We start from the raw sequence: 16856 nt of genomic DNA, 5'->3' as shown, positions 1-16856 counted from the left end.
GGTACGGGCATCGTGGGATGCAGGAAGTACGGATTACTACAAACACCTTGACCCTGCCCAACAGTTCTTCCCAAACCAGGCAGTGGGGTACAAAAAAGATGCCTTGTTTCTGCAGGGCAAGAAGCAAGGAAGTGGCATTTCAATGACCACTTGAAAAACAGAGTCCAAGCATTTCCCACTGAAGACTTACAGGGTTACATAGAAACACAGAAAAAGGGTGAGTCAGAAGGGGTCTCCCAGGCCATCGAGTCTGACCCCTGGCTCCGCTCATGACATGCTCACCATGTGCATGGTTTATTCCTCCTCTGCTCATATATGAATCCTGTAACCAACTTATGAGAAGTGGCCTCTCTATAAGGAAGGGGATGAGAACATGGGAGCATCATTTGCTGCACCCAATACTACAGCTGGCAAGGACAAAGGGGAAAACTCCCAAGGGGTAGAGCAGAATAACAATCGCTCCTATTACCTGGAATTGGGGATGCAAAGGTCAAGTCAGAATCCGGCTCCTGACCTTTTCCCTGCATTCATCCCTGGCCAGAAAGCAAGCCAATATCAGATCCACCAATGTTCAGGAATGTTAGCAACTTCTCTGCACCAAGTGCGTATTTCCTTGCACCTCAGACACAAAGTACAACATTTTTGGTGCAAAGCACACAATTCTTTATGTAGCATATGCAAAGCCCTCAAGTCACATGGGCAGAAGCAGCACTCTGCTTACACAATGGGCACACAAGCAGCATGAGTGCAAGCTGGCTTTATGGACCTGCTTGGACTCACTTCCTGGTGGACACCCACGTGAACACTCAGCACAACGCAGACGCCACTCAGAGAGAACGCAAGCCACAGTCCAAGCAAACTGAGCCAAGGAAAGCCAGCAGATTCCCACCCCTAGGCCAGACTCCTCTCACATCACTACCCGGAATTTCCCACCATCACTGAAGCTCAACACAGAGGCAGTTGCCACAGGAAGCAGGTTAAAGCAGTGTTTGCTTGCTGGAAAACTAGCCAGAGAATCTGCCATGGAGCGCTCTTGTTTTAAAGCACGCCTTTCCGTTCAGCATTCAAAGACCACTTGGGCCACTGCTCCAGGCGTAACAGCAAGCTCCCTTTCCAAGTGACGCAGGAAGTCCCGGCTATTCCACAGGACCAAGATGACCAACAGCATGTTTTTGTTCGAACGAGCAGTGTCATGTGAACAGCCGGTTTCGTTTTAGAAATGAATGTTTGGCATTGTCAGTTGTTTGGGTTTAAAAAAATTAAAAAGAAAAATAAGCTATTCTGTTCCTGTGTGTTTCAATGCTGGAAAAACTTGTAACAGAGGAAGGAACTGTTCCAGCAGCCAGAAAACCTACAAAATTCTTACCATAACTTTGGCATACTGCACTTTTCTAGCATCACAAAAGGCTATTATGCTGTGGGTTCCTTAGATTTTTTCTGTATCAAATGAGCACTTTTTTCTCCCTGCCCCCCCCCCCACACCACCCCAGTCCCTCTCATCCTTATTTCTTGAGCAAGGGATTCTCTGCAGATGAGGGTGTTGCACTGAACCTCTGCACAATGCTTACATCATTTATTTATTTATTAAAACATTTTAATGCCGCCCCATTCGCCGAAGCCGAGGCGGCTTACAATAATAAATTAAAAATAATTATAATAATAAATTAAAAAATATAAAAATTAGATAAAAATACAAAATACAATATAAAATAAGCCGCCCTGGCCAGATAAAATCCAATAATATTAACAGTTAAAATGCCGCTTAAATAAAAAGGTCTTCGTCTGGCGCCGAAAAACAAAAAATGACTCACGCAAGGATAAATCAAGGCAGTGATACTGTCCATCCCTGAGATAAGATATAAAACTAGAACTTAAATTTATATCGCAACACTTGCAACACACTTATTAGCATCACGGAAATATGACAAGGTGCAATTTAAAGCAGCCTTAAAGGAGTACGTCATATGCCAGTGGTGTTGTGCTTCTTTCGGCCCAAGGCCTTGAAATTTTGGAGAAGCACCTGAAGGCCAGGATCCACTGCAGGACAGGGCGGAATATGCATATCCACATTTTTAAGCTTGGGGCTCCTATTGCCGGGCACTAAGCCTGAGGAGATGCATTTTAATCTTTTAGAATGGGTTGGGTGAAGAGAAGCAACTGAAGCTGGAGAAGCTGCTAAAGATCAGGACTCAGAAGAAAGAATGGACTGGGCCAGAAAAGGGGGCATGTCCAGTATCCCAGGTGGGTTGAGTTTGGTCTGCAGACCTGTCATAAATAAATGTTTAACATGTTTCCAGGACAGTAATTCAAGCTGCTTGCAATACTTAACACAGCACAGTGCAAAGCAGCCAGTGTGATGCAGTGGTCAGAGTGCAGAACTGGGACTCGAGAAAACTGGCCCCAGTGAAGCTCACTGGTCCAGTTACAGATTCTCAGGCTAACCTACGGCACAGGAGGGTAAAATGTAGAAGAGGGCGAGGAAAGCTACTCTGGGTTCCTCAGAGTGGAAAAGGTGGAATATAAATTTAATTAAATAAATATAGATGGATAATTTATCCTAAGACTACTCCAATAATTGATGCACAGGATCGAGGGAGATTTTTTTTTTTTTTTTGAAAGACTGGGGATGCTTCTCTCATATGCTAATCCTAACCAACATTCCTCCAAATTTTCTACACAATCTATGCACTGAGACTGCAGAAAGCAGCATTAACACAAGTATCACACTGCAGGTTTCCAATGGCTGAAGCAGAACTTTCAGAGATACATCCTGGGCAAGCCAGGGTGCCGTTGGAAGGTGACAAGTACCACAAAAAGATCTGAATGGCTATGAATTTTCCACTGCAATGCATGAACCAGGAAGGATCCTGGAGCTATTGATGGCACACAAAGGGGCAGCAAACTTGGCCAATGTCCCACCACTCTGGGACATGCCTGTTATTCCCAGCTATTTATGATTAGCACTTTCTTCACTGAACCGAGCAGGCTGTGTCCATGAAAGGTGATGTCAGAGCAAATGTGTTGGTCCTTAAGCTGTGAAAAAACTCTTCTTCATTTGGGATTCATTCATTCAGTACTGCAGCTTGTTTTGGGGGATCCTATGCATTAAACAGCAAACATTCTCTGAAGATGAACCCTATTGTAGCTTAAATGGAACAGTCCTTTTCAAAAACAAACAAACAAAAATGTGTTCTTGGGACAGGACACAGAAAAGCGGAAAGAGGAACATGAGAAGAACCCTGCTGGATCACACTAAGGGCCCATGTACTCCAACATCCCATTCATCCAGTGGTCAACCAGCTGCCTAGGGAAAGTCCACAAGCAGGCTGTTTCAGGTTAAGCTGTCCAGGATACCTGTTGACACAATTCAGGTGGCCCTATTCTAGGTGTTAACTAATTAGTCTGGCAGGTGATAAGCTCAATGGCCTGTTCCCCACCTCCTCAAGTGTGAGTGGGCCAAAGACCTCCTGCAGCCACACTCCTCAGCAAAGGTGATATGATACAAGGTGTGCTCCCAATTTCTAGCCCGCAACAGAGAGGCACCAAAACTGGTACAAAGTAAGCCAGCACCTGTACCCTTTTTGCTACTTTCTGGGAAACAGAATTTTCACTCAAGCTTCTCTTGTCAGTCTGAGACACATGTCCCTCAGGTATGAGAAAAACTGCCTAATGGCTTACCTGGTCTGCCCACTGGATTCCTTTTTGACTCCCTGCCTGGTGTGATCAGTACTTGGTTAAATTCAGCTGAGGAAAAAAACCCAAGCTAGAACGATAGTTGACCTTGTAGGCCATGCTGTCATCATCATAAACATCTAGTACAGTGGTAGCGAACCTATGGCCCGCGTGCCCCAGTGGGCATGCGAAGCCCTCTGTCCGCACGCGAGCCAAGTCGCCCCAGCATCGCCCCAGCAGCTGGGCATCGGATAACAGCACATATGAGGGCCATGCGCATGCTCGGAAAGGAGTAGCGGTGCCAGGCAATGTCATCACGAGCCGGGAATCATTAGCTGCGACTCGTCCGAGCTCTTGCATGGCCGGTCAGTGCGCTGCCAAGGATATATATATATATATATTTGCTTGGACTGGCTGTGAGTTGTTTTTTCTAAACTAAAACCTCAGTATCCAGGTTTTATTGCAGTGTTGGTACTTTGTGATAAATAAGTGGGCTTTGGGTTGCAGTTGTTATTGTTGTTATTATTATTATTATTATTATTATTATTATTATAACATTTCTATGCCGCCCCTTGCCGAAGCCTCGGGGCAGCTTACAACACAATAAGATACATTGAAATACAATAGAACATAATAAATTACCACTAAATACAAAAATACAAAAAATACACTGAGATACAATAATATAAAATTAACAGTATAAAATAAGTAAATAAAGAATATAGGAGGAGAAAAGAGAAGGAAGAAGAAGTTGCCCTGGCCAGATCATATTTGGGCACTCAGTCTCTAAAAGGTTCGCCATCACTGATCTAGTACAACCCTTTGGTCCATGTAGGACATCTGGAGCTGAGGCATCTCCAACAGACAGCTGTTCAGCCTCTACGAGAAGACCTACAGACAGGAGAGCCTTCCACCCCTCCAGGCCTTTGTTTCCATTGTCCCATGGCTGGTACCATTTCTTCTGGCCACCACCAGCAATCCTCTTGAAAATTGGTTCTTCTAATCACCAGGGTCTATCCTCCTGAAAGACACTTCTTTGCCCTCTTCTGCAAAACAAACTCAGTTCCTTCAACTACCTTATCAATTCATACAAAGCAATGTGATGGAGGACAAGGGGCCATTTGGCTGCCTGTAGACTGGACTCCATCCCCAATTTTTAAGGCAAAAACAAGCGGTACGGAGCATAACAAGGGCTAATTCTTGCATGATTGTAAGATGAAACTGGCTCTTCTTATGTTCTGTAGCAGCTTCAGCACCATTTTTCCCTTTAGGCACCCATAAGCTAAATTGAGCAGTGCGGCAGGTGGGAAAACGGGGGGCGCAGTGGGAAGAGATGGGGCTTGCACTGCCCGCGTGTGCTGTAAAATTATGCAAAGCACATGGAAGGGAGAGGAGGGCTGCACTGCGTGAGGGTCCATACATTCAACTTAGCCTGGGAGTATCTTATTTCTACACACCAGTCAAGATCATTTGCAGTCTCTACCTACATCTGCCATCTTTCAGTGCCCTAGATTAAAAACAGCACCTACAACATTGGATTTTTTGTGACTCATCTTGTTCATTACTTTTAGCTAGTCTTGCTGGTCTTTCCTTTGTCAAAAGGAACTATTACTGAATTACAGACTTGCAAGGCATGAATGTTACATGTTTCTGCAAACAGCGAACTGTAGTCATGGCTAAGACATAGCCTGATGCCATCAGGTTTTCCCCACCCATTCCCGAAGTGAGAGTTTCTCCAGCTGTGGACTGAAGCTGGGACCTCCCTGCATGTAGAACAGGTGCTCTGCCACACAGCAGTGACCCCTCCTGCTTTGGACTGCAACCCCCAGCATTCTTGGCGACTGGCCATGCTTGCTGAGGCTGATGGGAGTTGGGCCCCCGAAACACCTGCAGGGAACCAGGTCAAATCAAGGTATGATCACCCAACTTTCCCAGAGACATTGATCTCTTCTACTCGTAGTCACTTGAGCATCACACTGCTCACCCAAAGCTCAGTTTGCCTGCTCAAATAAAAACGGGCAAGAAAAGCAAGGAAGTTAATGCATGCTTCCCTCTGCAGTGCAGACAGACGCCACTCTCCCATTGTACAGACAACCCATCTGTTTCCATGTAGCCTGAAGGGCCTGATCACGCCTCATCTTGGAAGCTAAGCAGGGTCAGGCCTGGTTGAAATCTGGATGGGGGACTTCAATGTTGTGAACCACCCAGAGAGCTTCGGCTATGGGTGGTATAGAAATATAATTAACAATTAACAATAACATCTCGACTCCAAGCACCAAGGTGTCCGTCCAGGCCATCACTCCCTGTGTGAGTCAGCATGGCTACAAGCAGACCTTTGCTGCCTAGCCAGCTTATCTAAGACTCCACAGCATTTCCCATATGCTGAGTAATGCTGGATTTTCTTACAGCCTTCTGTAACAAAACACCCCATCCCTTGGCAATTGATGTGACTTTGGTTTGCCATGCTCAGCTTCAAATTCCCACTCAAAGATTTTCCACATTCATTTCCTTCTTGGGTACCTCCCTAATTTTTCCTTGACTCAACTTATAATTTGTAGCGAGCTCATAAAAAAACACATCGGATTTATTTATTTATCAATTTATTAATGGAGGAGCAGTCTGCTGTTTAATAGATGTCTTCAAGGCAGCTTACACAATGTGTTCTTAAAAAATCTGACACACCACACACCACCACACAAGTTAGTGTGGAGTAGTGTTGGAGCTGGTCCTAGCCCTGTTCAGCCATGAAGCTCACGGGGTGACTTTGAGCCAGTCAGGGACTCTCAGCCTGACCTACCTCACAGGCTTGTTGTGAATATAAAATGGAGTGGAGGAGAACCTTATAAGCCCCCTTGGGTTCCTTGCAAGGGGAAGAAATCCAGGGTATAAACGTAACCTAACAGAATAACAGCAAAAGTAAAATGCACACCTGAATTCTGGCTACCATCAGTTCTCTTAAGAGAGCTGTCAGTTCCCTTCCAAAGCTTCCCAGTCGGGGACACCTCATTCTGCAACTCCAGGGGCAGTGGGCAAGAAGCGAAACGAATGTGCCCAGGGTCTCAAGGAAACCATCCAAACAACTGCCTTCAAGCTTTCTGGCCTCCAGATGTTTTTCACTTACCAGCTCCAGCTGGCATGGCCCAAAACAGGTCTGGTGGAGGCCAAGTGGGAGGGAAAACGCCTCCTCCTGAAATGGCAAGGTTTGCCCAAATGAGGAGAATAGAAAGAACAACTTAAACGAATGAAATGGAAGCAGAGACTAAGATAAAAAAAGGAAAAAGCATTTTGAGGCATATATTCCAATCACTTCCAGGCTAAAACAGAAGTGTCCTTTAAATATATCAGAAACAGGCAACTACTGTGTTTCCCTGAAAATAAGACACTGTCTTATATTTTATTTGGCTCACAAAAACACACTAGGTCTTATTTTCAGGGTAGGTCTTTTTTATTTTATTTTTTAATGTGTACAACAATCCACACTTATTCATGTACAACAGCATGAATACACGTACATTTGGTATCACTCTGCCTGTGACAGGAGCTGGCGCTACAGAGGAAGCATCGGCTTATGCGGCTCCGCTCCCTGCAAAGCTGCGTAAGCATGTTGCCTCCACACAGTGCATTAAGTTAAAGTTAAAAAATAAAGTTTAAAAAGGCTCTGTATGGTCCCCACTGGCCCTGGGAAAAACACAGCTAGGTCTTATTTTCGGGGTAGGTCTTATATGTCAGCAAGTACCAAAATAGTACTAGGTCTTATTTTTGGGATAGGTCTTATTTTCGGGGAGACAAGGTAGCTAGAGATGTAGCAGGACCCCTGATGGTAAAAGAACCAAAAGAAGATAAGAAAACAGCAGAAAACCCAAATATCGTCTTTGCCTGTTCAGTCTTGGGAGGGAGGCAACCCTGACCAATATGAGATGAACACTTATCTCTGGCTCAACATATTATCAATCAACAGTGAGCCTTAGACTGGGTAGGCACGGGTTCAAAACCTTGCTGAATTATGTAACTCACTGGACTGTTTCAGTTCAATTGCTATTTCTCAGGCTAAACCACCTCACAGGGCTGTTGTAGAGGTATGCATAGCTTCCTCTTGCGGTGGTCAAGAGGGCAAACGCCACCCTTGGTTGCATAGCCAGAAGTGTGGTTTCTAGATCGAGAGAGGTATACTCTACTGCCACTCTACACGACTCTGGTGCGCCCGCAACTGGAGTATTGTGCTCGGTTTTGGGCCCCTCATTACAGAAAGGATATAGCCAGGTTAGAGTCAGTGCAGCGCAGGGCCACAAGGTTGGTGGCCGGTTTGCAGGGGATGGGGTATGAGGTGAGACTGAGGGAACTGGGTCTCTTCAGCCTGGAGAAGAGGAGACTCAGAGGGGATCTGTTGGCGACATACAGGTATGTGAGGGGATGTCACCTGGAGATGGGTAGAGACCTGTTCTCCCCTGCAGAGGAAGGCAGGACATGCTCCAACAGAGCAAGGCTCAGGGAGCCAAGGTTCCATTTAGATGCCAGGAAGCACTTCCTGACAGTTCGGACCCCGAGGGTGTGGAATGGGCTTCCACGAGAGGTCATTGAGGCCCCATCGGTGCGGGTGTTGAAGGATAGGCTGGACGTCCACATGGTGGGCATGTCGTGAGTGGAGCCGGCTGGTGCTGGAGGTCAGACTAGATGGCCCAGGAGACCCCCTCCTGACTCACTCTGTTTCTATGTTTCCCCTAGAGCACCCTAAAATATGACTTGGTCATCAAAGTATGCATCATTCTTGCTGCGACAAGCTGAAACCCTATGAATGAGAGCTCTCCAACACGTCCCGTCCTTGACAGTCCAGCTCAGATCTTGAAACCTCACTGCAGGGGCTTCCTTGATGGAATCAGTCCAGTTCACACTGGATCTTCCTCTTTTTCTTCTGCCTTTCCCTTTCCCTAGCATTCTTGCAGCAGCCTAGCAAAAGAAAATTGTATTTCTTACCACCCCGCAGCTGTATAACTGGCCTTCCTCTACCCCTCAGTTAGCGCACAGTAACTGCCAAGACAAATCTTGCCTCTCTCTGAAGTTCATTCAGTGGCTTCAGGACTCAGCCTACAGCTAGCTCAGCTGAGATATGGGGATAATTATATGGACTGACCTTACAGGGCTGTTGTAGTCCTTGCACAATGACACAGGTGAAGCACTCTAAACAGATAAACGTGGCAAATAACACACTAAATATGTTAATTCAGCGTATATGCTTAACCTCTGCTGAGAAACCTAATGCTTTTCCAATCGGAAGCCCTTCCCATGTGCTAACCAGGTGCTAGAACATAAGAAAAGCCATGCAAACCCAAAGCCCATCCAGTCCAGCAATCTGCCCACATGATAGAAAACCAGCTGCCCACAGGTTCCCTCCAGCAGGCTGGGTGCAAGAACTCCTCCTGCCCAAGCTCCTCAGCAATCGGTGCATGCAGGCAGGCCACTTCTGGTCAAGGAGGTAGCACATGAACTACCGAGGGGGGGAGAGAACGACCTGAAGTGGAGGCGAAGGTTTCTTTTTTTTAAAAGGCGGTAGCACATGGCCAGCTAGGATAGGAGCTACTGATAGCCTCCTCCCTCATGAATCTGACCAGTCCCCTTTGAAAGCCATCCTAATTGCAGGCAATCTTCGCTTCCTGTGGCAGTGAGTTCCATAGTTCAACTATACTCTGTGTGTTGATTCTTGCTTGCCAAAGGCCAGCCAAGCCTGTGGTTATTTGCAACACTGGTAATTCTTCTCATAGTAGTTACCTATTTAATGAATTCTTAAAACATATTTCAGGACAAATCATTCTCCCCAGGGTAATTTATTATAGCAATATATAAACTGCACAGAAATGTTAGATTACACACATACAAAAAAAAATCAAAGTATACAACTCAAATTTAATTCTCAGATAAAAGAGACACCAGAAAACCAAACAATAATTTATTATAATATTGCATTTATATCCCACCTTTCTTCCTTGTGAGGAGGCCAAGGTGGCTTACAGAGCTCCATTTTGTCCTCAAAGCCACAACCCTGTGAGGTAGCTTAGGCTGAGAGTAAGTGGCTGGGCCAAAGACACCTAATGACATACAGCATCACAACACCAGAAAAGCAGCATCAGCAAGACAACCCACATGCATTCCCTTCATAACAGTTGCAGGTGAGGCCTGCAACAAAAAGTTGCAGAATGGAGTGCACCTGTGCAGAGTGCTAGCTATGCCTTCTTCCAGGAAACTCCTCTGTCCTGGTCCCCCAATTCCGCCAGCACTTAATGGCTGCTGAGCATACTCAGTCTTCAAAGGGCTGGTTTAGAGTCTCATTGCTCCCTTGAGGCAGGGGTCCTAACATTTTTCTTTAAAAATTGCTGTGAATCTTGGAGTTTCCAAGGGTCTGCTATTACCTGGTTCTTCTGCATGGATTTGGGATACAAAGATCTACCCCCACAGAATGACTATGCTATTAGCGATAAGTATGCTAAAAATATAGGCCCATTCCAGATCCCCTTGGGGGAGTGTCCAGTTCATCTGGCCATATTCTCCCCAGTGGCCTCAGCCCTTTCCCCTAACAACTGATAGCATGGTGGTTTAGAAACACAGAAACAGAGTGAGTCAGATGGGGTCTCCTGGACCGTCTAGTCTGACCCCTGGCTCCGCTCATGACATGCCCACCATGTGCATGTCCAACCTATCCTTGAACACCCTCACCGGTGGGGCCTCAACCACCTCCTGTGGAACCAAGTTTCTCCAAGTTGGTTTCCTTTTCCTCCTAAAGGATGAAATACCTCTTCCTAATAAAAGCTTTATGCTAAAACATGCTGGTATTTTGGCTCCACTCCTTCTGCGCCAGCCCATGTTTCCATCCGCGAAATATGGCCCCTGGAAGCTCCTCCAAAACAGAATCCGGCCCTTGGACTGAAAGAGCTTCTGCAGTGCAGGTATGATGGATCAGATCCCAGGGTTGTTTACATACCAATTACACCAGTGATAAAAATCAAGCCATCGTCACCACTCTGAGTGTGGTTCGTGGTCATGCGCACCCAGAGTGTTTATTTCCCTGTGCGCCAACCCTCCTCCTGCAGGCTTCACTGCTACGGCACCAGCCCTTCCCTGTGCTTCCATGTACTGCAGCTCTGGCGATGTCAGATGCGCAGCGCATAAAAGCACAAGAGAAACAGAGGAAATGATCTGCTGCATTTTTCCCAGTGACTAAACCTTGAGCCACTGCAATTAGGGCCACAGGGTTCTCTCAATGGCTACTAAGAGCTGAAGCGTTCATTCATAAGCTCTGCAAGCTGCTGGTTTGAGGTCAGGGAGATGACTGGTCTTTCCACAAACAAAACATCTGCTGTCCTGGAAGTAGCACTTCCTTTAAGTGGATGACTCACAGCCTTGCCAGGAACAACCAAGACAGACACAGGGGAAGGAGTCGCACATTGTTTCCCCATTTAGTGCAGGGGAAAAGCACACAGGAAGCCACAGTGGAAACTTCCTACACTGCCATGCTCAGAAAACAAAATTCTGCAATATATTTAGATGGACGGCCTATCTGACTTCATAGGACATCTGCAGGACCTCAGACAGCGTCAGAACTACCGGCTTTGGCCAACTCCAGCCATGAGTTGAGTCCATAATTAATCTGAAGGAACCAACAAAAGGGTATTAGAACTGCCAAACACTGCCTAGATTTAGCCCCTCAATGCAATGATGGTGCAACAGTTACCGGATTTGGCCTTATAAACCCTGCCTGGGGTCTAAAAACTTTTACAACAACATTTAGAACAATGTGGACTACACACTTTAAAACAAGATTCTAAAAATCTCTAACAGAGTTTAGGGGACATAGTTGACCTCCTAGGCTGCATGCTGCAGATTTAGAAACTAATATACACTGTGAGAGTGCAGTTGGAATTAGGACGCAAAAAGACCTAAACTCAATTGCAGATTCATTTCTATCCTTAGGGTTATGCTCTAGAGAAAGAACACTGAGCCCAATAACGGCGGTTCATAAGGACGCCAAAGCATTTTGCAACCAGAATAGCACAGGCACCCACAGTAACTATCTTAAGACAACCTGAACTGGGCATAGCATCGTATCTGAATAGTAACTGAAGTACACTGTTTAAAAGAGAAAATGGAAAGGACCCTTAATTCAGTGGGGAGGCCCTAAGTGTTCTGTGCACAGATGGTGATGGATTCCACCTAGTGGGATCCAACCTGTATCCTTTTACACACTCTCAAATTTTAAACATACTTCAATGGAAAGAGAAGCACAGAGATCCTTAAAAGCACTAGGCCTACACTTTTCTTTTCTGGAAAAGGAAAGCGAGAATTCTAAAAAAAATACAGCTCTTAATTTTATTTTTGCAATCCTCTCTTGTCATAATTACAGTCTGAACATGTTTCACAAGCTCAGAATATCAGATGTTGGTTTTCGAGACATCCTGCGGTGGTGTACTGAAAACCTTGATCAGCTTTCAAAGCCAGACTGGGTTTTTTCCCCCCTTCTTCCTTTTCTACCACAGTATACTTTACAGAGCCACTGTTGTGAATGGAAGGACACTATTTAAAGGGAACTTTTGCAAAAATGCAAAATAAAAGAAAAACTTAGCCCAAATCGTGGGTGCTGCTTGAATCATGCAAAATAGCCGTTACTGAAACCAAAACCGTGGCAAAGCAAGCATGCCATTGGATGCCGATCAAACCCGATCAGTGCGGCCAATGGTCAGGGATGATTGGTGAAGTAGTCCACCAACATCTGGAGGGTTGAGGGATGATTTCACATCACAAAAGCAATGTAGGGTGATTAGGAAAGCTGCTAACATCCAGAATAGGTTTCCAGAACACAAGGCACTGGGGTTCATGCTCTGGAAATAAAGTTTCTGGGATGTATTACACTCCCTCCTACACACACACACACACACACACAGTACAATGTAAAGAACAGGGGACTTAAAGCACACAGACTCCCTTTGTCTACTGGAGTCCCTGCAACATGCAAATTAAAGGCATGTTGCCATGAAATCATTCCATTCTCCTACACCATATAACTGAATTCATTCTTATAAAGCAGGCTCAAAATAATATCCTATTTTTTAAACACAGATGTTTTTTACTCCTGTCATAGATGCCCCGAGAAGCATCTCTCCTTTGTCATTATTATCACATCTCCCTTGCGCTAAGTCATGCCCCAGGACTCTGGTTTTCACTGACACACACGGCTAATCTGGAAAGCCTCACCCGCAGGGCACCAAGTCATGAGCTGGCTGACATTCTGAATATGCAAGCTGTGGCAAGGGCTTGCTGTGCTTTGCAAACCCATGCTGCATGGGTTGAGGGTTAAACAACCTTCCAATAACCCTACAGCAAGCTACTGGTGGCCAGGGCATGTCTTAGAACCCCATGGGTTAATTAACCCACAGTAGCTTACCCTAACCTTACAATCAGGTTACTGTAAAAGCTTCAAGCAAATTTTACCTCCTCTTCACCCTTATCAACTGTCTTGGCCTCTTCTCTTCTTCCACCACATTTACTAACACTGCTTCTTGCTGCTTCTATCTTGCCCAAGTCTTACAGGGCACCAGTTCCCAAACATGTCTCTTTCCTCTGTCACAGCTCCACAGGAGCGGGTGCGGCTCAGAGGAAAAGCACAGGGTCTGAATGCAGGCGGGCTCAGGTTCGAATCTTACCATCTCCAAGTAGAAGATTCCTGGGTGGCAGGTGATAGAAAATAGCTGCAGACAATCGGCTGACAAAGCAGGCTGGACGGACACAAAGTCTGACCTGGTATGAGGTCCACACGTGCTTTCGGTTTCCTAACTGCCGCCCTTACAAATTGTTACACAGCCATCCAAACTGCCCCCTGCTGAACTTCCTTACTCTTTAAGTTTTACACTAGATTCATTCACAACAAACATGTCCATTTCCACCCTGACGAGTTTCTTCTTCCAAATAAGGCCAGACTTCCACATTGCACATTTTTGTTTTGTCTGCTTTTCAGAGAAATCTCACCATGAGGTAGGAAACCCCTGTCATTCATCTGTGGTTGATAATTCTTATAAATGCAAGCTGCAGTAGCAGAAATACCACAGCGATCCCACCAGTGTAACAAAAAGTGCTCCTAATTTCCTTCTAGTTTTAGCTGCTTTTCACTACGTGGTTTGCATTTATACAAACTACTTCAGCAATAAATACACTATTGAAACTATTGAAGACTCATACATTGCTGGCTGCATTCAGTTACTGGAATGCAGTTTGGCAGGTTTATTTTAATAGATTTTAGATATTCATTCATTCCTTTTAATTCCTAATCTGCTTCTCCATCACATGTTGTCCAAGGTGCTTGAGAAAATGTGACCGACAGGCAGGTTAAAAGGAATACAAGCAATCGGAGAATTAATAGGCTAAGAAAGGAATATGCACATTTCAAAGAACTTCATTTCTCCCTCTTCCTCTATTGCAGGGATAAGGAAAATGTAGGTATTGGACTACAAAGCCTATCACTGCTGGCTACACTGGCTAGTGCAGTGCAACATCTGGGGTGAGGGTCACACATTCCCTTGCTCTGTTACCTTCCTCATACCTTTTTCTAGAATGCAAGTACTTTGGGGAAGATATGTAACCTCCTAGCCACAAATATGGACAAAGCTAAGTAAATCATAGATCCGGATTCATCTACTGGGGAGCTGGATGACTGGGGTAAACCGTGTTTCTCCCAGCTAGGAAAGAAGAAAGCGTACGCGTACCTCTTTTGTGGAGCCAGCCTTCTTTCACTATTGCGACTTCATTCATAATGACAAAGCACGTCTCAACCTTCGGTCTGCAGCACAGAGAATGGTTCTTCTCCCCTTCTGACTCCTTCCTTTTTTTTCAGCTATTCCTGTTGAAAGTGAAAGGAGGGGCAAAAACACCAACAGACCATCAATTCACACACAAAAGTTGTTAAAGACACCAAAAACAGGTATAAATACAAACCTAGGATAGGAGTTACTCTGCTTTCAAAACTAGAACCACAAACACACCCCAAAAGCACAAGACAGGAGCTACACCAAACAAGGGGGCATATACAGTAATGTGAGGATTCCTCTGAGCAAAATATGGAAACAGCTCCACAATTACAAGCGACATCAGTCAAAGAAAGAATAAAGATCTCTTCGTTACAACCCTACAGTTCATGAAATGCACATTTTCCCAGCAAGGCTTTAAAACTCAAGTTTACTGGTTGAATGTGGCTGGAACCCACTTGCCTGCCTTCTCCCACAGCAAGGCAGAATTCTACATGGCTGCATCCACATGAACATGAGGAAGTGGTGTCTGATACGGCCACCAGTTATTCGAGAGGGTGTGTCTCATTTCACACTAGTCTTATGAGCAGAACTGCTCTGCCGGGTAAACAGGGCATAGTTTAAAATCACATGATGTGCAGGGTTCACTAGAGGATGGTGAATCAAGCCAGATTCTTGGGAGCTCTCAGAGAATTTCCGCCTAGCCTGACCACATGCTTCAGCTGCTCTGTAACAGATCCAGGTTAAGGTGTATGATTGATCCTAGGCATTCCCCCACTTCCAGGCTCCGATCATGGATGCGCAATCTTTTCACCCTTAAGGGCTGAATGTCAAGCTGACTTGCAGGGTTGGAGGCTGCACAAGCATGGATACGGATAGAGAGACAGCGTGTCATAGCGGTTAGAGTGCAGGACTGGGACTTAGATCCGGGTTCAAGTCCCTGCTCAGCCATGATGTTCGCTGGTGTCTCTGGACCAGGCATGGCGCCTCAAGCTCACCCACCTCGCAGATGTATAAGAGGACTGTATAAGCCACCTTGGGTTCCTTGCGGGGAAAAAAGGGGATATAAATATATTTTTAAAAACATACTAATGCCTGGCCCTGCTCTCACATATGTGCACACCAGCAGTCCTAAATGATCACTGCTTGCTCACTGGTATCAGTAACAGAAAAAGAGGGCTCTATATCAGGAGCATGGGGGGTGGCAAATATGTATTCCCCCCCACCACACGAGACTAGACTCCTCGCTTTGTAGAAAGCTAGCAAGTTGGGTAAATAGTTTGCTGAAAGTCTTCCTGCTGATGTGTTCCATCTACCTCATCCCAATTAGCAATCTGCTAGGAAGTGGCATTGTCCCAATGAAAATACACTACAAGGGTTTTTTTTTGTGTGCACACTGATCAGTTTTTGCATCCAAATGGCTGCACTCGAGAGTGGGGTAGTAAACAATTCCACTGAAATGTTCTCATCTGTTATCAGTTCGTGATTTTTTTAAAAGAAATTAAGACTAAATTCATCTGCCATTTGAAGCTAGACAAACACCAAGCTATGAGTCACTCAGTAAATATATATGCTGAAGCATGGGGCTTCCTGGACTACCTACCACTATTGGGGGAAAGAGGGGGGACTTGTATATCCCCCCTCTGTCCCCCAGTTCTGAAAAGCCAGATGGTCAAATAGCGTGTGACTTCAGAAAATGGGAAAAGACACAAACAACAGGAAGGGAAAGGATGCAGAACAGAAGCTTTAAAGAATATCCTGTGTGTACTGCACTTGAACAGAACAGTCAAAATGTTCCAGGACAAAGTGGTCCACTTATTCTTAATTAATTAATTTCTATACTGCCCATTAGTCAAGACGACATCTGTGACCAAAGAAGATGAATTCTATTCTGCAAATTTCCATCTTACTACTTGCTTTGCATCATATTCTACAATAAATCATGGGGAAAGCAAGGAAACACCACACCCTGACCACTGGAATGCCTACTGAGTCACTGCCCCTCCACATCCCTTCTTACCTTTTAGATTTGACTGGAAACTATTCACAAACTTCTCAGTCTTAAGCCAGGCCTAACCATATATTCCCCTCCACTCTGCAGCTCTCCATAAACAACCAACTATTCAAGAGATGTTCTTCAAAGCTTTAAGATCTTCTCCCTTATACAGACCCTGATTCACAGAAAATTAGAAATGAGGTTTCCTTTTGATCACCCCTCTATCAGAGGTTAGACTGTCTTCTGACTTCTCACACAGCCTTGTTAGCGGTGGGCCCCAAATATGGGGGAAGCATTATTTTCCCTATACTTCAGGGGGTTACTGAGAGAGAGTGCTTTACTTCCCCATTCCACTTTGCCAGCTTAGGTAGGGAGAGGCCTGGTCTAGATAATCATCTCTCAGTTTA

General features: G+C 45.3%; 1 protein-coding gene across 2 annotated transcripts in view; it reads right to left on the bottom strand.

Moving 5' to 3' along the window:
- The window catches only part of AKT1 (AKT serine/threonine kinase 1), a 116562-nt gene that overhangs the window by 83621 nt on the left and 16085 nt on the right, over nt 1-16856 (bottom strand). For both annotated transcript variants that reach the window (XM_044435919.1, XM_044435920.1), the window contains exon 2: nt 14415-14548. In XM_044435919.1, the coding sequence (XP_044291854.1) occupies nt 14415-14460 (46 nt within the window). In that variant the 5' untranslated portion in view covers nt 14461-14548. The remainder of the gene's footprint in view (nt 1-14414; nt 14549-16856) is intronic.

This window comes from Varanus komodoensis, unplaced genomic scaffold (genome assembly GCF_004798865.1).
Source record: "Varanus komodoensis strain SLA01 unplaced genomic scaffold, ASM479886v1 scaffold3, whole genome shotgun sequence".
NCBI lineage: Eukaryota > Metazoa > Chordata > Lepidosauria > Squamata > Varanidae > Varanus > Varanus komodoensis.
This window is presented reverse-complemented; position numbering and strand designations above follow the sequence as displayed.